The sequence below is a fragment of the Cucumis melo genome, chromosome 2 (assembly GCF_025177605.1).
Source record: "Cucumis melo cultivar AY chromosome 2, USDA_Cmelo_AY_1.0, whole genome shotgun sequence".
NCBI lineage: Eukaryota > Viridiplantae > Streptophyta > Magnoliopsida > Cucurbitales > Cucurbitaceae > Cucumis > Cucumis melo.
Window position 1 is genome coordinate 10253912 of NC_066858.1, and position 23496 is coordinate 10277407.

The following is a 23496-nucleotide window of genomic DNA, read 5'->3' on the forward strand; positions in this document are numbered from 1 at the left end:
AGTCTCTCATATGGAAATAAAGACAACATTGGAGAAGGTGGGAAATACTTCCTGAAAAGACTGGGCCAATCACCTGGAATCGGCGTTATGGGCATACAAGATTGCTTATAAGATACTTATCGATATGTTTCCTTACATGTCAGTCTTCAGGAAAGCTTGTCATCTACCACTGAAGTTGGAGTACAGGGCGATGTGGTTGTGCAAAAAGTTGAATTTTGACTATAATGCTGCAGGAGAGGCAAGGCAACTACAGTTGCACGAGCTCAATGGGTGGGTTCTCAAGCTTACAAGAATGCTAAGATATATAAAGAGAAGATGAAGGCATGACACAATGACCTAATCCGTAAACGCGAGTTGCATCATGGACAGAAAGTATTATTATTCGATTTGTGTAAACATGAAGACGAAGGGTTATTTAAATTAGGGGTAGTTTCGTCATTTCTCAAGATAGAGCAATTTGAATTTCAAACATTTACAATACAATCTCAATGATAATCTCGATCGAGAAGGACCGAGAAAAAAATATATGAACGAGTTTACAAAAAGCGTTCTATTTTCAAAAGGAAAAAACTAAAAGTGGCTATTCCTGAGAATGTGTCTTTGTCCTCCATTTTTTTTAATTAGAGTTATTTTTTATATTGGGTTTCGAATCCATGTTTTTTCTCCACTAGAACGCGCACAAACACGTGATAGCGGCGCGCCATAGCGCCGTACATGGAAGCTTGAAAGAGAGTTCTCATGAAAACGTTTTCGAAATACTCATCGCCAAGGAAATCTGGAATCTAGGGGCAAAGAGTAATTATGCATTACAAGAAACAACATTGCAGAAATTTTCAGCGTGGCAGGTACGGTGTATTTCCTTCATATTTTCGTCTATTTATTGCTTTTCCACCGCTATATTCGACAATTTCAGCCTATTTTCCCCTTCCTCGATTGTTTATAGTTGCTCATTTGTGCCGAGACTTTCAAACACCGAATCTATTTCCTTTACGAATGTACTGAAGACTAAGACTTTTGATAATTTGAACCGAGCTGCAATGAACTAGGTGGGTTACGTTCTCTCTGAGATTTAGTTGATTCTACCAGCGTTTGAAATTTGATCCATTCAGGGAAGTAAGATACTTCTAAGGCTTCCCAAGTTTTTTGATTTGATTATAAAATGTGAGAGTAAATGGAATTTGAGTTAAAGGTTCGTTGAAGCTACATTTTTATGCTGCATGTTTATTATGCTTTTGCAGCACGTGCAAATTTAATGCACTATGCATATAAATCCAATAATCTCTCTAGGATAATTCATCCATGTTCGTTGATATAGCTTAAGCTTTTTCAATGGCTGGGGACGTGCAGGTTGTTCAACAATAGTGTTTATATCTTTTTCATTTAAGAATTGTTGGGATGAGTTACTTCAATCATCTCCAGCGATCACCTTTGACATTCAACTTCATGTACTACCACCTCTGGTGACTAACTTTGATGATCACCTTCAATGACCTACATTGATATCTCCAACAACTAACTCTAACTATCGATTCAACTATTCATAGACTAAAAGAAACTTTGGTCAGTGAAAGTGTTTTTAAATACCAAATTTAAATTATCCGTTCATGGTGTTTTGGGTGTTTATTAGTCGTTTTGTATAGTAGTATGTAGCCTCGTGGCTTTACTTTTGGTTTTACCCAAAATGCCTCATATGATTGGTGATAGTTGTTATCTCTTGTATACCATGATCATCTCTTTATCTAGCTAATACGGGGCTTTGATCACATTGTCAACACCTAACATACATCATAATAAATCCTAACTACAATTTGATATAAAATGTCATAAAAGACCCTAACCCCTTGTTCACCTTTTCTTTTTTGATTTTTGTTTTTTATTTTTGGTGGGTGTGTACAATACACTCGTACATTCCACTTATGTGAAAGTTTATTGTAGTTTTGTTGTTTGAATGAAACCAGAATGTTTTGTCTACCTCAAGTACAATGGTTACATATAAAAAATTGTAAAAGATATGATATGTGATGGTTTTAGGTTAACATCTCAACTAAGAGCTAAGCCATTGAAAAAATATATTCACAATTTAAGGATTAAATGAAAAGTTAAGTAAGCAAAAATAGGTTAGGTAAGCAAAAATAACCACAAGAAAATCATACCTTTTTAAATTACAAAAAGCTGCACCATTTACCCCTAGCATAATGACTCACGTATGCACTCTAAACATAGAGTTTGTAACTCCACATAATTATTAACTCCATTGACATATTAATTTCACATTGTATAACTCAACTCATCCACTCAAACAACATCTAAGAGATTCTTAAAATTGGTAGTTTGTTGATGTAATTACTGTAGTAAGAAAAATATTTAAAAGCTTGGTTATTATTAGTCTGTTACAAACTGTCATGAGTTGGCTTGCTGGTAAAAATGGAGACATAGTTTCAATGACTAACTAAGAGATCATGAATTCATTCCATGGTTGCCACCTACCTAGAAATTAATTTCATACGAGTTTTCTTGACACCAAAATATTGTAGGGTTGGGCGGATTGTTCTGTGTGACTGGTCGAGGTGCTCATAAGCTGGTCCGAACACCACGGATATAAAAGAAAGAAAAAGAAAATTAGTCTATTCTAAAATTAAAACTCAAAATTAGCTCTTTAGTCTTTTAATTGACCGGCTGCCGGTTTTTTCCTTAATATGTAAATAATGACCGATGGAGTTGAGCCTATATATAAAGCTCCTTCTTTCTTTCGTATGGATATAATAAAACAGGGGTTTTTTCTTCAAGATGAGTCTTCAAGATTTTGGTTTACATCATTCGATCAAGTATCATGTCAGTTATTTAATTGAAATTCTTAGTTTTAGGAACACATTGCATCATTATTGTCTAAAAGCTGATGTAGAATTCAATAGTTAGCCCTTAGGTCAGTAATCTTGTTATTTCCATCTCAGGTGGAAAAATACTTATTCCTCGGAGTTTTTTTTTGTAAGTTGTATTTTCTTATGTTAATAAATTAACTGCAATTTTCATAAAGAACCTTTTCCTTATGGGCTTTACATGTGAAACCCTTTTGTTGGATCGTGATGGAATCATGTTGTTAGTTCTTTAATTGAAGAAGAAACATCTTCTTATATACTATCAAGTTTTGACAATTATAATATGAGACCTTGATGGCCTAGCTAAACGAAGAGATTTAAATTATCCATTAGATTAGAAGAATTTTTTAAATGACTTGCCATTAGGATCACACCTTTTTTTTCTTTCTTGGCTCATTCTTTCTTCTCTTGTTTCACGCCCTCAAATAAATCATATTTTGTTTTAGGATTTATCCAAGTTGAGTTACTGGTGCCACTTATTTATATCTATGTGCTGCTTTATACTTACTGCCTAATCTTTTATATTTCAGTTGTCAGTATGGTGAAGGGTGCAAATTTCTCCACGCCACTCAGCAAGCACCACAACAAAAACCTAATCCCTTTGGATTTGGAGTTCCTAACAACGGTCAATCTAAAGCGGTTGCTGATTTTGGATCCAAACAAAACCAATTTAAGGTCTTCTCATTTTTGCAACCTTATGATAACAGATGGTTGAAGTTATGACTAGCAACATTACTTTTTTAATTATACACGTACACGAATGTCTATATAAGGAGTTGGAGTTCATTCACATAAATATCATTAGATCCCATGAAAGAATGCCACTACCACTATATATCATACACAACACTAGACCCATTGAAAGACTTAATTATGTTGGATGTGGACCTGTATTAGCATAAGTAGCACAAGCAAAGATATGGGACTTGGATATGACATAACACAAATATGTCAATATGGGGCATGCATACGAGGCAACACAAATATGACAATACAACATAATAAAGTAGGAGTTGGACACAAATATGTTGGGGATGCATCGTTTTATAAAAATATATGTATATCTACTGATAGATTTACTACTTTTGTCATATCATAAATTAGGCTGGTAGGTTATAGTAAATTAAATTATTTCAAACCATTTTTTTTCTTGAATGTGAAATTAAGTTTTTCATTAATAAAAGAAGAAGAGACTAATGCTCAAAATACAAGGAAATGAAATTGAAATACAAAAATACCAAAACAAATACACAGAAAAGAGAAGGGTGCAAGAGAAAAAAAAACTAATCCAGATCAAACATGAAGAGGCTTGAACCTGAGCTGAAACAAAATGTGCAATCCAAGGAAAAGGCTTATATCAAAATCAATATTAAGTAAAAGGAAATAAAATTAGAAGGGTTTGAACATAAAACCTTTTGCCTCGATACTATTTTAAACCACCAATCATCCCAAAGACTTTCAATTGATAGGTTATAGTCAATTTAATTATATCCATACTTGAAAGAACTTGAAAATAGAAAACATATGTAAATGCAAGAGAAAAAATGTGCTTGTAGTAGTGGACGATGAAGGGGATGTTTTTTATGAGAGAGGGATTGAGGAAGAGGTTATTTCCTGTTTTTTCCAAGTTTAATGGTGTTGGTGTTGAGGGTTACTCTGGAACACTCCATTCAAGGTTTTGACTGGAGTTCCATTTACAAAAGGGATGGCAAGATTTGGTTCGTTCGTTTTCTTTGGAAGAAATCAGAAATGCTGTCTTTAGTTATGATAGAAGTAAGTCTCCTGGTTTAGATAGTTTCTTGATGGCCTTCTTTCAAGATATTTATGATCTCCTTAAGGGGGGAGCTGGAAATTTTTTTAAAGGAATTTTCTAAGAGGGGCATTTTGACCCTTTCTATTTTGAAATCATTATTTGCCTTATCCTAATGAAGGATAAGATCAACAAGGTGGGCTGTTTTTATTTGGATATGATGAGAATGCTAAGGGGGTGTCAACCTAGTTGAGATATTCGAGTGTGTTTATTGATCATATGGTCTCTTTTTGTTTTGCTCTTTCTATAAACCTTTTGTACTTTGACCTTTATTATTATCAATAACAAGGTCGTTTCCTTTCTAGAAAAAAAATAAGATCAACGAGGTTAAGGACTATAGGTTTATTAGTTTCATTATCGGTGTCTATAAAATATTAGCTAAGGTTATAGGGTTGAAAAAGTCCTTACTATGATTTCTGAGATGCAAAGTGCTTTTATTGTGAATAGGCAAAATTTAACCACATAAACCAAGGCTTCTTTGGTAAAGATGGACTCTCCAGAAGTTGAGACACCGAGGAGCCAAGGGAACCTTCAAAGACCCAAGCAATATCAAAGATGGAGCAGTGACTGTTCCAGCAAAAGGAAGTAAAGGGACAAAGCATAAAGAGGTGGAGTAACGACTCGTTGGCCTTCAAATAAAGAGGGGAAATCGATGGCAGGAGGCACTTGTTGGGGGACTTCTTTTGGAGAATATTTGCACAATTAAGAGACTCGAAAAGCATGATCCAAATCAGAATATTAACTCTCCGTGGGCTGTTTGACTTCTATAAGGCTTTAAATAATCTTTATCCATTGGGGAGGCAGAAATAAGGTCGAGAGAGATTTGACCGTGAAACTGCCATGCTGGCCAATTGACCAAATTTTATAGTCCACCTTTTTAGGCGAGAGGAGAGCTAATAAGGAGCTGAATTCTGCAATTTCCTCTTCTTTCAAGCTTCTTCTAAACGAAAGGGACCAAGATAGGGTATCAAAATCCCAATGATCAACAACCGAGCTGTGGGGTAATAAGGCAATTTTGTAAAGCAATGAAAAAAGTCCTCAAGAGAAGAGGAGCCAACCCAAATATCTGTCCAAAAGTCGATTCTATTGCCATTGTCGAGTTTAAATAGAGCTAGTGGTTCCACCGACCACACTCTAGAGATACTAACCCCTTACTCCTTAGGCTATTTCCAGCCTTTCCCAAAGTAAACCAGTCAAAAGCCTATTTGCCGTGGATGCTACTAATAATTTTCCTCCAAAAGGCTGTTTCCTCCTTTGAATATCTCCATCCCCTCTTAGCAAGCAAAGCTAAATTGTGAATTTTAATGCCCCTAAGCCAAGGCCCCCATCCTTTAATGGAAAGGAACCAAACTCCATTTCACAAGATGATTGAGCTTGCCACCAGCAAAGCCTTTCCAAAAGAAGTTCCTCATAATTTTTTCTCAAGAAATTGCCACATTCCCGGGGATAGAGAACAAAGATAGATAGTATGTAGGTAGGCTAGCCAAAATAACATTGCATAGGGTGTGTCTACCTTCGAGATGTTAAAACACTTCCATCTATCTAATTTCTTATGAACTCTATCTATGACTGGTTGCCAAAACTCCTTTCGCCTTGGGTAGCCTCCTAAAGGGAGACCTAAGTATAAGCTGAGTAGTTTTTTTTGCCTTGCAACCAAGTCGGGCTGCTGTTTGGAACAAGACATCCTCACTCACATTTACACCACTAAGAGCTGATTTTTCCCAATTAACTCTCCTCTGAACACCATTCAAAGAGCCTAATGGCTTCCTTTAGCTTGAGAAGCATCCATTCATCATATTTGCAGAAAAGGAGGTGTCATTGGCGAAATGGAGCAAGGGAAGGTGGATCAAATCCTTACTAACAAGGAAACCCTCATATTGCCTATTTATGTGGAGTTTGTTGATGATGGCTACTAATACCTCTCACTTACAAGGAGGAATAAGAAGGGCGAAAGGGGGTCCCCTTGATAGATTCCTCTAGAAGCTATGATTCGGCCCCTTGGCTTCTCATTAATGAAAACGGAGAATTTAAGGTTCTTCAAGCAACCCATCATCCATGCTGTCCATTTGGAACTAAATTTTTTATGGAGTAAAACCTTCTCAAGGAAGCTCCAATCCACTCGGTCAAAGACCTTTTCAAGATCGAGCTTTAAGATCCAACCCTTTTTCCTTTAGCTCTATAGTCTTCAACAGCCTCGTTAGCAATCAAGACTAGGTCAAGAATCTGTCTTCTTCAATAAAAGCACTTTGGAAGGGGCTGATGATTGAATCCATGACTAATTTCACTCGTTCTGCTAGGACTTTAGTTACTACCTTATAAGATAAGGTGGTGAGGCTGATTGGCGAAAATCTTTCATAATTGAGGCATTTTCTTTTTTCTGCACAAGACATATAAAGTTCTTGTGGACACAGGCATTTAGCTTACCATTTCTGTGAAAGTCCTCCAGCAAAGCCTCGAGTGTTCTTCAAAATAGACCAATGATTTTTGTTTTTTATTTTTGGTGTGTGTGAAACTACCAGGGCCTGGGGTTTTGTTTCCGGCAAGAGCTTTTGCCATAAAGATTTCCTGTACTGAAAAATGGGAAACTAGGGCTGCATTCTGATTTGCTGCAACATAAGGCCATTCATCGATGAGGGGAATGAATCTATCGCTGGGGATTTTATTGTAAAGATTCTCAAAGAAGCCCAGGACAATCCTTTCTATGTCTCAGGAAGAACTTGTAACCACCCTATTATCATCCTTCATTTCTGATATTAGGTTTTCCCTTTTCTTTGCATCAAAAAACAGTGGAAAAAACCAGAATTTTCATCCTCAACTGACAGCCAATTGAGCTTACTTTTCTGAATGAGATTACGCTCTTGATGTTGGTAAATACCGAGGAGTTCAGCTTACGAAGCTGATCTGAAAACACACTCCTCCTCATTTAGACCAAGCAAATCTGCTGTAGCATTACAAATTTCCAGCTCCGACAGTAAGGGTTTTTCTTTTTCTTTTAACTTGGCTTGCATAGAGAAACGCCAAGCTTTAACAGCCATCTTAATCTTTCTCCATTGGTCGTATAATATGAAACCAGCCCAGCTTTGATGAGTGAAATTGGAGACTGTAGCTTCAATTAATTGATTACAATCATTGGACATCAACCAACTGTTACAAAAACGAAAGGGAGAGGGACCCCAAATGATTGCACCGGCCTCCAATAATAGTGGGAAATTGTTGGGGAAAATGCAAGCTTTGCAGGTAACCCGGGAATTTTCAAGAATCTATCTAGCAAAGATCTGGAAGGGGAGTCACCATCCCTAGACCAATTGTACCTCCTATTTTGTAAAGGTAATGCCGTGACGTTGGCTGCATCAATGAATTTGTTAAACAGAGATATACCTCTTGTGCTTCTGCCGAGAGGAAATCTTTCATGAGCCCATCTAGTGATGTTAAAGTCACCACCTGAAAACCATGCCTTAGCCGAACATATTGTAAGGGAGGACAATTCGGGCGAAATCAACTTTCTTTCTCTATACCCGGAGGGCCCATACGCATTAGTAGTCCAAAATTTCTGCTTACATAAGGAAAGACATTTTATTGATAAGGAAAAACGCCCTTCGATTACCTCAATAACTGAAATCAAACTGCTATACCACAGTCAAAATCCCTCCAAAAGAGCCAACTGATTTCACAAATTCCCAACCGATGTCTCTAAAGCTCCATAGTGATTTTATGAAAACAGAATTGATATCTGCCATTTTTGATTCTTGAATCATGACAATGTTCGGATTACAATTTTCATGATTTTTTTTAGGGCTGCTCGTTTTAAGATGTCTTTAGGCCCCTTGTGTTCCAAGAAACTATCTTCATGGGGCTGGATGAGAGAAATTAAAACTAGGCCGTCTCTTTTTTTTTTTTTTTTGAAACGGAGACAAGCCTCTTAAATTATTACGAGTCTTAAGCTCATAGTACAAGAGTATTGTACTAAGAGCAAGAGAAAAGAGAAAATCCAGTTTACCTCTACAAAAAAAAGCTACAAAACAAATTCCAAATAGAAGAGATAAAGCTAAACATATAAGAGACCAAACTAAATAAAACCATATCCGAAGAAATCTAAATGCAAAGATAATGCAAAATCATCTCATAAAGAACTAATCTGAAACTAAAAAATTGCAAGAAGATGCAACTGGCTGCCTCGAAATTGCATAGCCAAATTAATCTAGAATCCAAAGGAAGCTCGAAAAAGTCTTCTACTATTAAGCATCGAGGTGAAGGATTTACTTGCCACCCATATAAAGGGAAATCCAAGAAAGACTAAAGTTGGTCTAGCATTGAGGAGAAATACATTAAACTGCTGAAGAATCAAATTAGGATAATTCCACAATCAGCCACTATTGATTTTAAATGATCTGGTATTTTACAAGACTGGGGACATGAACGAGTAGCAGAAGGCAACTTTGCGAATCTTGACTCTTCCTCTCATTGAAACAGGGCATTGAGATCTGTTTCTAGAGTCTTAAAATATTTCTAACTTTCAAGTTCGATTGACCTATCCAAATGCTCCAATTCCTCACTATTAACACTGAAAGGGGAGTCGAAAGAAGCTCACCCTTCTTGTTGGATTGATTGAGAGGGGTTTTTCTTGGAGAGCCCTTCAGAAATTACCTTGTGAGTTGGGCAAAGAGAACTCAAAGTACTTAAACTGGGTAGAGTGAGGATGATGAGAAAACGACTTAGAAGAACGGGTTGGGGCTTGAATTTTGGTGCAACTAACTTCCAATAAATCAGGATTAGCCTCTACGAACAACTTGGAGCTGTGGAATAAGCTGATGAAAGAGAATGGGCAATATTTTCCTAAAGCAAAACGAGCACTTGATCATCTAAAATCTGGGCTTTTAAGGAACGTTTTGCCATAATCTTTTTTGATTTTTTCTTCCGAATAAAATACTTCGGAAATGGCTTGAGGTAATGTGGGAAGATCTTGGAAAAATTATTTCTTCTCAAATTTCCTCGGGAGCCTTTTGATTAGGAAAAAAGAGAAGAACAGGAGATGGGAGCTGAAGATGAAGGGTTGAAAGGAGGGGCAGCAACCGATGTTTTCATCTGGAAAATAGCAGCTGAAACAAAAAGAGGGCTGCTAGATGGTTGAGGGGACTTTCCAGCTGTAAAAGAAAATCCATCAGTATTTTTCTCTTTCTTCATTAAAAGTGACTCTTCAACATCTTCTTTCTTGTTTCTTTCAAAACAAAATTTCTTATTCTCTCTCCTTCTTAAGTGTGACTCTTCGAATCCAACCAAGTTCACACTACTTTCCTTGGAGTCCAAATTTAAAAACACCGCCACTTTAGGGGAGGTAGTTGGTGTCAGCGAGGCTAAAATCTGGCGAGCTCCCTGTTTCAAAGCTTCAAAAGGATTCCCTGTATATGAAGGAATTTTTTGGATTGATCTTAGATATTCCACCCGCTTTGGGAAGAATGAATCATCAATGAACTCCTTCAACTTTTAAAGTCTGGTTTATTCTTTGCAAGTAAAATGGGTTTGAAAAATCCTCAAATGATAAATGGCCCTTGGTTAATGGAGGAGGCTCAATTTGCTCAAAATCACTGAAGTGTAAGAAAAAATTCCCTCGGCTAAAGTCTTTTATTTCTAATGTAGCTGGTACAAGACCACGTTGGTTTCTTTTAACTTGAACTTTGCTTCGGAAACATTTAGAAGGTTGAGCGTTTTAGAAGTGATATTTTCCAGACCTCCAAAGTGATCTCCTATAACTTTGAACGTTTGATTGCTTTAATAATCAAGAGAGAGGTTTTTTATTTTAATCCATCCTCCATAGCCTTCAATAAAACATGGTCTGCTATGTTTATTTTTACTCCATTTCTCAAACTTTAAATGAAAAGGACCCATTACTTGCCACACCTCTTCTTTTCCAACAAACTCTTCTAGAGATCCTTCAACCAATTTAATCAAAGCATTCTCTGCGAACAATGGATTAATGAATATTTTCTATTGAAAAAGATCTTCCAATGTTTTTCTAATTTCCTTCCAATCATCAAACACAAATAATCTTGAAATAATCCATAGATTATCAAAGTCTTATTTTAAAACTTTTGGATTTTTAATGACCCAGTGTTGAGTTCCGGTCAGAAGAGGGGAAGAAATGCTTTGTTTTATCAATTGTTGAACAGAGGGTCCATTAAGCATCACCTTTTCAGCATAACTTGCTCTTAGCGACTCAGAAGGAGGCTGCAAGGAGGCCTGAAGATGATTTCTGTACCAAATCGAGTAATCGTGCTTCATCAAGAATCTTTCCAACATTTTGTGAAAGAATTTCCAACCCTGTCGAGAGACACTAGAACGAATATGGATGAAGAATAAATTTTTGTTCCTCTTCCAAGCTACACACCTCATAACCAGAGCTACTTTTGACCTAAATTTTAAGAGCCTTGTGCTTCCAAAATCGTCAAAACCGTTTCGAAGAAAAAACCATTCTCGAGGCACGCAATAATTCAAAAATTTCCTTCAAGAACCGTCTGATTTGAGTGTCTGATAATGACAAGATCTTCCAAGCTTCCACGTCTTCTATATGGAAGTAATCTTTGTCGAACCAAATACAGTATGGGGCATTCACTACTTTGCATCTTTCTACTTTTATTTTCACCAAAATTAGACAACCAATGAAATAGGATGGGCAAGAAGATTCAGACTCTATGGAACTTACTGGAGAAGAAGGATGACAAATGTCGGAGGAGAAAAAGGGAGCCGGGAGTGTGGTTAGGGACGAAAGGAAGGAAGGAAAGGAGGAGAGAGGAGGGAGGAGAGAGTCATTGTTTTTTTAAGACTAGGCTGTCTCTTTAAACCAATATGATACCACAATCATTGACTAAGGACAATAGATCCTTAGGCAATTCCGGGAAGACTTTGATAGGATGGGTGACATCTTCATCAATTAAGAGGCAATAAGGTCTGCCCCTTCAATTTCTGCATCACTCTTGGGTTCAAAACCATTAAGGATACCCATCGTCTTCTCACTGCTGACACTGAAGAGCGAATCCAAAGCCTTCGTAAATAGCTTCTTAGAGGAAATGGTAACATGACAGAGGGAGCCTTGCAACAAAGTTACTTTAGTGTTAGAGTTGGGAAGTTCCGAGTAGTTGAAATGCTTGGTAGAAGAGACTGAATTTACTGACCTGTTGAAGTAAGCAGAGGTCTGAATTTTAGTGCTGCATACCTCCAAGAGATATGGATTTTTTTTCTTTCTAAAATGGATTGCTCAGAACGGTGAATTCGAGAAGGGGCTAAAGTTGGAGCTTTGAAAGCACATCCTCCAATCAATTTAGATTTTAATAAGACTGTCCATAAGTTGTTGAATGAAGTTTGCCTCCGGATGTAGTGCTTGAGGATTTTCGAAGCTTGAAAGAATTTAACTCTTTTTGTCAAATCTTTCATCCCAATCTTTTGGATTAAGAATCTATCAATGAGAGATCTTGAATTTGTGTTACCATCTCTAACCCACGAGAACCTTCCATTGGCTAAAGGAATCTCCAGCAAGCTACTTTCTTCTATAAACTGTTAAATCTTCTCATTCCTCTCGTCATTCTACCCGGTGGAAATCTGTCATGTGGCCTTATCATGACTAACAAGATAAACTCCAGGCAAATATGCCCTCTCTCCCATCATATTATTTTGGCATAAATCATCCAACTTACCTTGATTTAATTTAACAAACACATTGTCGGCAAACAAAGGATTAATAATAACATTGGAAGATTATTAATCCTCTGTTTGGAGAAAATTATGAGGAATTTCTTTTGGGAAGGTTATGTTGGCAGGAAAATCAATCACCTTGTGAATTGGAGCAAGGTTATTCTGTCGATAAAGGATGGGGTCTCGGCTTAGGTGGCATTAAAGTACATAACACTGCTTTGCTTGCTTAGTGGGGGTGGAGATTTTCAAAGGAAGAGACAGCTTTATGGAGCAAATAATAAGAAGCATCCATGGCAAAGAGGCATTTGACTGGTTTGCAATGGGAAAGTCCGGTAATAGCCTAAGGAGTCCATGGGTAAGTATTTCAAGAGTGTGGAGGTCGGTGGAATCAATAGCTTTATCTAAACTTGGCAATGGTTGTAGAATCGGATTCTGGACAGATATTTGGGTTGGTGCCATCCCTCTCAAGGATCAATTTTCCAAGCTTTTTAGAATTGCTTTGTTGCCCAATGGCTCGGTTGCAGCACATTGGGATATTGAAACTTTATCTTGGTCCTTATCTTTTAGAAGATGTTCGAAAGAAGATGAAATTGCAGAATTTCAATCCTTATTATACCTTCTTTCGTTTGAAAAAGTGAGATTTGGAAGATTATGGACATTGGTCCATTGACCATTAAGGTCGTTACACTGTTCATTTGGTTCACCTACAAACTGCCTCTCTCATGGGCCAAACACTTATTTAAAGTTATGTGGAAATCAAGCAGCCCTCGGAGAATTAATATTCTGATCTGGATTATGGTTTTTGAGGCCCTTAACTGTTCAGAAATCTTGCAAAGGAAATCCCCTAATAAGTGCCTTCTTCCTTCGGTCTGTCCTCTTTGTATGAAGGCTAATGAGGACCTTCTTCATCTCTTTATGATCCGTCCCTTTTCATCCTTTTGCTGGAGTAGTATATTCTCTATCTTTAGAATTGATTGGGTTTTTGATGGGTCCCTAAGCTCAAATGTATTTCTGCTTTTGGCTGGTCTGTTTATATCTAAGAAACCACGGTTAATATGGGTAAACATGTCCAAAGCTCTCCTTGCAGAAATTTGGTTCGAGAGTAACCAACGGACTTTTTTAATATAAGGCTAGACCAAGGTCAGAAATTGTTTGCTCTGCATAACACAACGCAGTAGCTTGGTGCTCTTTAAATAAGAAGTTTTAGAATTACTCCATTCAAGACATTTGCCTCAATTGGGAACTTTTTCTCTCTCAACCTATAGTTGGTGATTTCGATTGGAGAATACTCGATTTTGAAAGTTTCTTATAGCAGGCCTCTTTTTTAGTTCCGAGCTTTTTGAAGTCTTGGTGTATTGCTTCATTTTCTCCCTACCTTAGCCATAGTATTTTCATGTTTTGGCCTTCACAGGCGTTTGACTTATTTTCTGGTTTGTATTGCTGCCTTATTTTTGATAGTTTCCTTTGTCTCGGCCTATTGTATTAAGCTGGACATTGATTATTTTTAATTTGGTTTTTTACCCAAAAGCTTAAGCTAGTGGTCGAAGACAAATTTAATTATATATCACCAACACTCCCCCTCACTTGTAGGCTTGAAATACCTGAAAGACCCAAACAAGTGAAAATCAATTTTACCTCACTTACGGGCTGAAGTATTTGAAAGGCCCAAAAAGTGGAAATTAATTTTAATTGGGGAGGAAACGACAAAGCAGGGGCTTGAACACAGGACCTCCTTGGACCACCTGCTTTGATACCATATTAAACCACCAATTCACCCAGAAGTTTAAGTTGGTGGTTGAAAGCAAATTTAATTATATATCACCTACAGTTTCATTTCTTTGGGATATGATGTTTGGCGCTAAAGGGGTGTCAACTTAGTTGAGATGTCCGGATGTTCCTTCTGATCCCCAGGATTCCTCTTATAGGCTTCTTTATTACTCATTGTATAGTTCTCTTGTACTTTGAGTTTTATTATTAATAAAGAAGTTTGTCTCCGTTTAAAAAAAAAAAAAAACATTTGGAAGAAGTCTTCAAGTGATTTGGTGATCTCGTTCCAATCACCAGACACAAACAGCTTTGATACAATCCATAGATCGCTGACATCTTCCTTAAATACGTCAAAATTCTTTTGTATCTGGTAGGAGGTATTGGTCTGTTTTTCCTTTGCTAGAATAGGGGACTGCACTTGAGGCCTTTTCTTTACATCTCTGGAACAGGGGACTGCGCATGAGGCTTTTCCAACACTTTAATTGTGGTCTGTGTATTCGTTGATGAAGCAGAGGATGGAGAGCTTTGATTTTCCTTTACTATATCCCCAAAGATCAAGTTGTGTCTCAACGAGGAGAAGAACACTCGGGGCAGACCGTGTTGAAAATTTGAAGCTTTCGAAATCAGTTGCCTCCATGGTTATCTAACAAGTGTAACATCTTTGTTTAAAAAACATTAAGCAATTGAAGGAAGGAATGCCAGCCTTGCTAAGAAGTACGCACAGGAACATGGATATATTGTTGACTCCTAGTGACCGGCCAAATGAAACATCTCAGAATCCAACCAAAGGTAGCTCTGAATTTTGACATTCTTGTCACTCCCGAGAGAAGAAAGAAGACAGAAGATAGGAGAGAGGAGAGAGGAGAAAGAAGAGAGAACTTACCTTTTAGAGAGAAGTTGTTTTCAATCTTGAGAGTACAAACCAATGATCTAATTATGAGGTTTACTATAATTATTACATTCATTGTTGTTATTTGCTTGGCCTTGTTCTTTTTGATTTATTCATAGTTAGTTCTATTTTGGCACCTTCTGTTTGGTTTTCTTTTTTCTTCTTATATTCTTTCATTTTTCCCAGTTGAATTGGGAATTTTTATATATTATGAATCAAATATTGACAAAAGCCCAATTACCAGGGAAGAAAAATTCTTACAAATATGGAATGAACAATATACACGTAATAAATATCTAATATTTCAAAATTATAAAGGAAATCCAGCATTTCCAATAATTTTGTTTCTCATGAAAGAAAAAGTTTACGCTGCAACCATTACCAATAAATTTTTTAACCAGGCCATGACCCAACAAGAACTACTAACTAAATCTCCTATGGAGATACCTTTCGAAATTGCTCCTTTTCTTGTGGCCTTGGAAGATAATTATTCTATAGCTTTCTTGTTTTATGTTTTTTCTTAATTTTTCCTGGTCTGACATTCCTAATTTTAACTTGCTACTCTTTTTCCAATAGCCATTTGAAAACAAGTGGACTCGTCCTTCCACCCCTACGGGAAATGCTCAGTCTCGAAAACCAGACAATCATCTCCCGTCCTCTAATCACAAGTGTGTGTTCAATCCTTTTCATCAGATTATGCTTTCCTCTGTTTGCTGCTGTTAGTCATAAATGTCGATCACTTAAAGGGAAATGCAAATTTGTTATATGAAGATGCACAGATGGAGAGTCTTGCAAGCGCCAAATTGCTGAAGATTTTCAAAACGAGAGGCCATTATGGAAATTAACTTGTTATGGCCACAATAAAAAGTATGTTAACGTTGTGGACTCTTCTCATTATGCTAAAATTTTATTCTATTTCCTGCTGTTCTGAACAATTATTATTATTATTATTTTTGACTCTTATCATTATGCTAAAATTTTATTCTATTTCCTGCTGTTCTGAACAATTATTATTATTATTATTATTTTTGCATCAGTGAATCTTGCTAGATGTTCAGTTATTTTTTGTGGAAAACAGAAACTTAGAATTCACGTTTGGTGTCATTTATTCGACGACTTAATGAGTTTCTTTTGTTCTTTGAACGGAAGTTGGGCCTGGAGGCCTTTTGGCTGAGGGCACATTTTCTTGGCATCAATCATCACTACAAAGAAAAGGAAAATAGTTGCTTTTGTGGGAGCGTTCAAATATAGGCGTTCTTGTGGAAACTAAGAAAGAGGCGTATAAGCACTCTTTTATTAGGACCTCGTGGGATGAAAAGAATGTTCAATGGGTGGGTTTGGAGTTAAAGTGAGGCATCCGTGGTAATGAAACTCCTTGGTTTACTAGATTTGAAGCAGCTCGATTGAACGCATCCCTTTGGTCCTCTCTCTCCAAGGCTTCTGCTGATTATTCAAGTCAAGATTTAATTTAAAATGGAGTGCTCTCATCTCCATGAATTAAACTGTTAACAGCAACAGTGGAAAAGATGGCTCTCTTCCTCTACTACACTTCATAGTCTTGTTTGTTATTTTTAAATGTTCTTGGCTAAGATTGTAATTGTTTAAGTCTTTATTATGTAATTTGTAAATTTCTTTTTGGAGGTGATGATGGTGTCAAGGGAGTGTTAATCTAGTTGAGATGCCCATATGTACCTTTTGATCTGTAGCTTTGTGCTTGTTTTCAATGTACTTTGAACATTAGTCTGATATCATTATCTTAATGAAGAGGCTTGATTCTTGTTAAAAAAAAGTGAGGCATCCGGAGGTATTTTGATCCTTATGGGATGGGAGTTTGCTTAAAGTTTCATATGTTGTAAAAGTGGCGTTTTCTTTGTTAATTGGAATTAAGGAGGGTTTTTCTTTCATTATTTTTATTATTTTTTCACTTTCTGTTTTTTGTTTTTTTTGTATCTGTGATTGTCTGTGCCAAGTTACACACCACTTGACTTATCTCACAAAGCAAACCCTCCTACTTGTGACTCCAACAATACAAAAAAAAAGAAAAAAAAAAGGAAAACCACATCTTTCATTGAGAAAAAAATTGGAAAAAATACACAGAAGAATTATTAATAAGTGGCCTGTCTTCTTTAAAAAGAAAAGGCCACAAAAAGGGAGCTCCCTCTGTAAGAAGGGACTCCAACGATAAGAGATAACACCTATCGATTTGTTGCAAAAGATCTTCGATATCGTCGCCCACAAAGAAACATAGTAATGAACAAGGGACCAAATATGCTTAGGATCCCTTTCAACTCTCCTAAACATCCTACTATTCCGCTCACCCCACAAGACCTAAAAGGATTGCACTCACCCCGGAATGCCTCTACCTAGTTCTCTGTTTCCAAGCTCTTTGGGAAATTTTCCATCCAAGGTATTTGTTTGTGTTGGATTTCATTACATCTTTTATAATATTCATTGTGTATTATGTTTAAATTTATTATTTTAATTTTTAATATTTCTTTCCTTGTTTGTTGGTGGTCTTTCTCCTATATAAGAATAACGTCTACTTTCTCCTTAGAAGTAAGTAGGAATACAATAATATTCTTTTCTTCCCCTTTGCAAGGATCTGTGAGGAGTGTTAAAATCTAGCATGCTGCATATAGTTGTCTTTTATTATAATTATACATTCTACCACCGTCTTCTCCATTGATCCTCTAATTTAAAATAGAATCCAAGTATTTTTCGAATACTGAGTACTGGATCCTCCCATATCCATGTTTTACACTTTTAATGTGCTTCTTTAACTAATTTGATATCAGTTCACCTTTTTTGTTTGCAGTGAACCTTGTGACATTGTCGGTGATGTTAGTTACGAAGAACTACGGACAATTGCTTATGATGAAGCCAAACGAGGAATAAGTTTGCAATCAATTGTAAGGAAACAAGTCGACTGCTTTTGACTTCCTAAAACTGCATAATGTTCCTTGTTTTACATTTTGGTTGAGCATAATGTTCCTTGTTTTACATTTTGGTTGAGCATATTGTTCCTTGTTTTACATTTTGGTTGAGCATAATTTTCCTTGTTTTACATTTTGGTTGAGCTTTCATAGTGATTACATTTTCCAAATAAATTCTCCTTGAAAAAAAAATACACTTTTTCCTAAGGTTTGAATTAGGTTGCATTTGGGTCTTTTCCAATGTTGGCATTTTAACCTTGTGAGGTTTTGAATAATTTCATTTTGTTCCTACTGTCAACACTTCTAATGTTTTAAAAATCCCTACAGAGCGCGTGCCTAGGCTCAAAGCACAAGTCTGACTCCTCACCTTGGAAAGGTGTGACTTAAGGCGTGCCTCAGGTGCACACCTTTTGTGAAGCCCTAAGGCTCAGAGCCTGGGGCCTTGGGGATTTTCCTTCTTTATTAACTAAAAGAATTAAATTTACTAAGCCTAAATCCAAATTATTTCTTGTGTATTGGTTTATTTTCCTGCATATTTTCACATCAACTATGCTTTCTCTTCTTTATGTAATACCTTTTTTGTATCTTGCCCTCTTCTTTATGTAATACTTTTATATATATTGTGCCTCACAAGAAAAAGAAAGCCTGCATTTTTTTTTACGCCTTGCGCTTAAGCCCTAGAAGACTATTGTGCTTTATTGTGCATTGAGCTTTAGAAAACATTGACGATCTTATTATTCACTGTTAATTTTTTGTTATTTGGTGTGCTGATTGTTTTTTTATGTTTAAGTTGACATGTCATAAATATATATTAAATTAATATGACATGACATTATTTAACTAAGAAAGACAGGTTTAATAACAGAAACCTTAACTACTAAAATTAAAAAGCGAATTACCTTTATAGTCCTTGAGTTCTTAGGAATAGGTTCACGATTGGTCCTTGAGGTGGTAAAATGTATACTTTAGGTTTTTGAGTTTTGAGAAATAGGTTTAAAAGGTTCTTGTGTTACTTCCATTTGTTATATAATAGTACTTTTTCATTTTTTTCTTAATTATTGAAACAACTGTCTTTATTGAGGAAAAAATGAAAGAATTTAAGGACATACAAAAAAGTAGCTAGCCTACCAAAACCCCCCAACTAAAAGAAGGGGACCCAACCAAAACCCCCCAACTAAAAGAAGGGGACCCAACTAAGGGAAATGTTTCCCAAAGAAACCGAATCCCAAAGGAAAACATGAAATCTCACCAAACATCAAACATTCAAGGGTCCTTTTCTCTCCCTCTAAACACTCTATCATTTAGTCTTCGGCATCATCTTTAGACTTCTCCGATGATTTCTTTGGCTTATTCCAAGTGTAATGGAAATAGCAGGTTGTAAAATCCTTCAATCGCATTTTTGTGTTTGGATGGAAATGACCACTTTCACGTGGAGGATGTGGAAGCGCACTAATCTCTAGTTGTTTTAGAAGTCCATTTGAATTTGTTCCTCGCTGTGCAGAGTTAGTCAGAGGCCCTGAGGATCGTTTCTTTCTGTTGTACCCTCAACCGTTTGGGTGTTTTGAGGAGAAGTCAGAACAAAGCTCTCAAAGTTCAAATCCGATAATGGATGGGTTTTATGTTGCGACTTCTGGCTTGCTTTAGGTGGACGCTTAACCATTTGGGTGTTTTCAAGAGAAGTCAAAAAGGGGTGGTCTTTTCTCCTAATGTTGTAAAGATTCTTATTGAATTTGGAGTACAAGAAATCGTTTTTGAGCCATCGTCCTCCAGCTCAACATTCAACACAACTTCAGAGTTGGTCTTATGCAGATAGAGTTAAGTCCTTTGGATTTACTGATCTTAATCAGAAAAAAGGAAACTCGAAAGGAAAGACAGCTCCGGCCAAAAATGATTTCTTTCTATGTTAAGCGTTGGACCGTAAATATTTGAAATCCAGCATATTTTCTTATTAATCGTACTACACTTATTAATTGAAAGGGAGTAGCCTCTTTTCAAGACTTCGATAACCGACACCTTACTTTCATCCCACATAATCAACAGGCCTCCAATTTCTTCTTAACTCCATAGTGCCTTTATAATACTGACTATAAATCACTTCTCTTTTGGTCTCTCGAATCATAATTATGTCTGTATTTACTTTCTTTAAAAGTCGTTTAATGGCTAGTCTTCTACAGCCTCATTTGCCGTTAAAATTGGGTCTAAAATCTGTCTTCCCCCAATAAAAGCACCCTGAAAAGGACTTATAATTGAGTTTATGTAAACTCATCAACAAGATTTTTGAAGCTGGTCTTAAGGTGTGCCCAATGTTTAATGAAGAGTTCAGCAGTGGATCCGTTCGGGCCGAGGCTTTATTTTTCCCCAGGACTTTGACTGCCCTTGAAATTTCAGCATCTGCAAAAAGTCCTATGAGAATAGAATTCTCCCCTAGTGTGACCCGAGGCCAATCCAATTTGAGAGAGAAAAATTGTTCACCTGGTATCCTTTTATATAAGTTATAAAAACTCAAAATCAACCCTTCAATATCATGGAAAGATCTATTTATTGCCCCATCCACCCAGTTGTGATATAAGATTCCTTCTCTGTTTTTATATACAGGAAATGATGGAAGAAACCTGAGTTCTCATCCCCCACTTTCAGTCAGTCAAGCTTGCTTTTCTGGATTTGGTTTCTTTCTTCAATCCTGCATATACTCAACAACTCAGCTTGCAAGGAGTTCCTATACACAATTTCTTCAGAGTTTAGGCCATCGATTGCGGTGAGTGCATTACGAGAGGCCAAACTTTGTAACAACTCTTATTTCTGTTTGAGAGTGGCTTGGAAGGCAGATCGTCGGGCTTTCGATGCTACCTTCACTTTTCGCAACTGTTCGTGAAGGGCAAAGCCAGCCCATCTATTGCAGAAAGAGTCTTAAAACTTCATCAATTAGTTTATTACATTCTTTGTTTAAATGGCGAGGGGTCCCATAAAACTGCGCTTGCCTCCAACACCAATGGGAAATGCTCAGAAAAGGTTCGTACTTGTCTGTTGGTTCATTTGTTGTCAAAGACATTGTCTCACTCCTTATTGATGAAGAAACGATCCAATAGGGATCTAGCAACCGAATTACCTTCTCTAGACCAAGTACATCTTCTGTTTTGGAGGGGGATTGACATGAGGTTTGCCATATCAATGAACAGAAGTCTCTTGTTGTCCAATGGGTGATATTGAAATCTCCCCCCATGCACCAAGCATTGAACAGTAATCCAAAAGTGAGAGAAGTTTTGGCCACACTAGTCTTCTTTCCCTTTATTCACAAGGCCCATACACATTGGTGATCCAACATGTTTTTTTGCAGACTGGACCATTTAACCGACAAAAAAATACCTTCCTTTAATAGTTTCGACTACTGGTACCTTACTTATATCCCACATTGTCACGAGTCCTTTGGAGAAACCAATTGAAGCCACAAAAACCCATCCAATTTCCTTGGAACTCTAGATAGATTTGATGAAGTAACATCCAAACTCTCCATCTTGGATTCCTGAATTAGAATCAAACCACGTTTGGATTAATTTTTTTTTTCCACAAGGTTCTCAAGGGCTAAGTGCTCAGACGTGATCCTTCAAGCCCATTGTATTCCAAGATTAACAATTATTAACAATTACCTAGAAAATTTGGTAAAAGAATCAAGCCAAAATTAACCCACAATCCTTTACGATAGACATCAAATGAGCCAACACATCTGAAAGTTTTTTGGGGAAGACCATGGGGCTACCAATGTTGAGCTACTATGATCAGATTATGCTACAAACAGGGAATTGAGATCCCTGCCATTAATATCCTGAATAATTTCTTCATCATAGCCACCTATCAAACCCTCAAATTCCTCACTGCTAACATTGATTGGTGGTGATGGGATTGATGAAGGCATGAAGCATACCTGATGAGAGAATGCATAAGCCATAGCCCGCTCCTGTCTTACAACTGCTTTTGTTGCTGAATCTTGAAAAGTATTTCCTCCTTTGTTTCTGACCCACCGGACCATTCTGCCTGTGATGGTTGAACATCACATAACAGGCAATGTTATCCCTCTTGTAAAAGGCAATTATGTTGAAGATAAAACTTAAAAGATACCCTTTAGCTATAAATAAACTACTTGAAAGACTCCTCCCCTCTCCAACAGCCAGGTTTCTCAGCAGATCTCTCCGTTAATTCTCAAAGCACAACATGGAGGTTGTTAGTTGCAAAATCGATCAGCCACACTATTGCATTTGGAAAGAGGAAGATGTTTGCTTTATCGAAGATGTAGAAGCCGACAGAAGCATCTTTCTTTCTGATAGCCAACTTAGATGGACCCAGTTAGTAATAGCTGATTTACTCAGATTCCGGTGGATAGCCATTTTAAGAAATTCGGGGACATCGACATAGGAAGATTGAGAATTTCGAAGTTTCAAGCCAAGTCTGAATAGATTCTAAGTTGCAATCACTGGCCATATTCAGGTCTTTTCAATATCAGAGTGTGCTTTGGAAAAGGTGGATAAGGTTGGAAGTTGTTCCGTAGATGTAGGGAAAATTTGTCGAAAAATTGGATTACGATAGATGGTACTCTGATAATATCTCCAAGATCCCTTCTTTGAATATCAGAGGAAAAATAAGTTATGTTGAAATGACAAAATCTAGTCTTTCTAACTCCTCTACTCCAAGGTCCAAAACCAAGGAAATCAGTCAGATTCCCAGTCAAAACAAGAAGCTTCAAGTGCCCAACCATTCTCCCTCTCCTAATCAGAAGCAGTGGTTGATTAAGAACCATGAAGTTGTGAAGGTCAATTTTGAAAATCTATGGATTATATCAAAATTATTTGTCTCAGACGACTGAAGACTGATCCGTAAGAGGTTGGAAGTTTTTTCCAGACGAAAATTGTTATAAATCTTCTTTATGATGAGAATGCCCTCATTAGCATTGACCAAGGGTCAATATTAGACTTCCGTGAGGAAGGTAAATGTAGACGGGGAACTTTCACCTCAAATTTGAAAGATGGGATAACCTCAAACACAGCCGGCCACTTGTGCAAAAAGGCTACGGTGGTCGGCTCAAGATTAAAAACCTCCCTTTGGATTATTGGTGTAGAAGTACCTTTGAGGTTATTGATGTAACTAAATAGGCTAACTAAATAACTAACTTAAAACTGTTAAAGTTGTTACAACTAAACAGTTACACAGCTGTAAAATTCTAGTATAAATAAACATCTTTACCACATTGGGAAGATAAGATAAAATTCAGAGAAAAAAAATTTGGTATTACATCAAATTGGTATCAAAGCATCATTGGACTTCGGACCGATGGCCAATCGGCGCGGTGGAGCTCCGACGGCGGAGGAACAACAAGAGGTGGGAGAAACACCCATCCTCTCTCCAAGAACGACAATCAGACGCTTGCTGTCACTTCAGAACACTTTGGAGGGAATTTGTGAGACTTTGGAGGCGGTGGTCAGAAGGCTGGACATCAAATTCAATCGGTAGAGGGATGGCCAAACCTACGACAATTGGGTGCTCAAAGAA

The 23496-nt window shown here is 37.0% G+C and overlaps 1 protein-coding gene across 3 annotated transcripts in view; it reads left to right on the forward strand.

Moving 5' to 3' along the window:
• Positions 1-576: 576 nt before the first annotated feature.
• Positions 577-23496, forward strand: part of LOC103487214 (zinc finger CCCH domain-containing protein 16) — a 43383-nt gene continuing 20463 nt past the window's right edge. The window contains exons 1-5 of one of the 3 annotated variants that reach the window (XM_008445445.3): positions 577-845; positions 3407-3551; positions 15602-15693; positions 15797-15892; positions 17841-17934. In XM_008445445.3, coding sequence (XP_008443667.1) covers positions 802-845; positions 3407-3551; positions 15602-15693; positions 15797-15892; positions 17841-17934 — 471 coding nt within the window. In that variant the 5' untranslated portion in view covers positions 577-801. Of the gene's footprint in view, positions 846-3406; positions 3552-14390; positions 14926-15601; positions 15694-15796; positions 15893-17840; positions 17935-23496 lie in introns of those variants that run through there. The other 2 variants (XM_008445446.3, XM_051081662.1) reach the window with 2 other exon arrangements.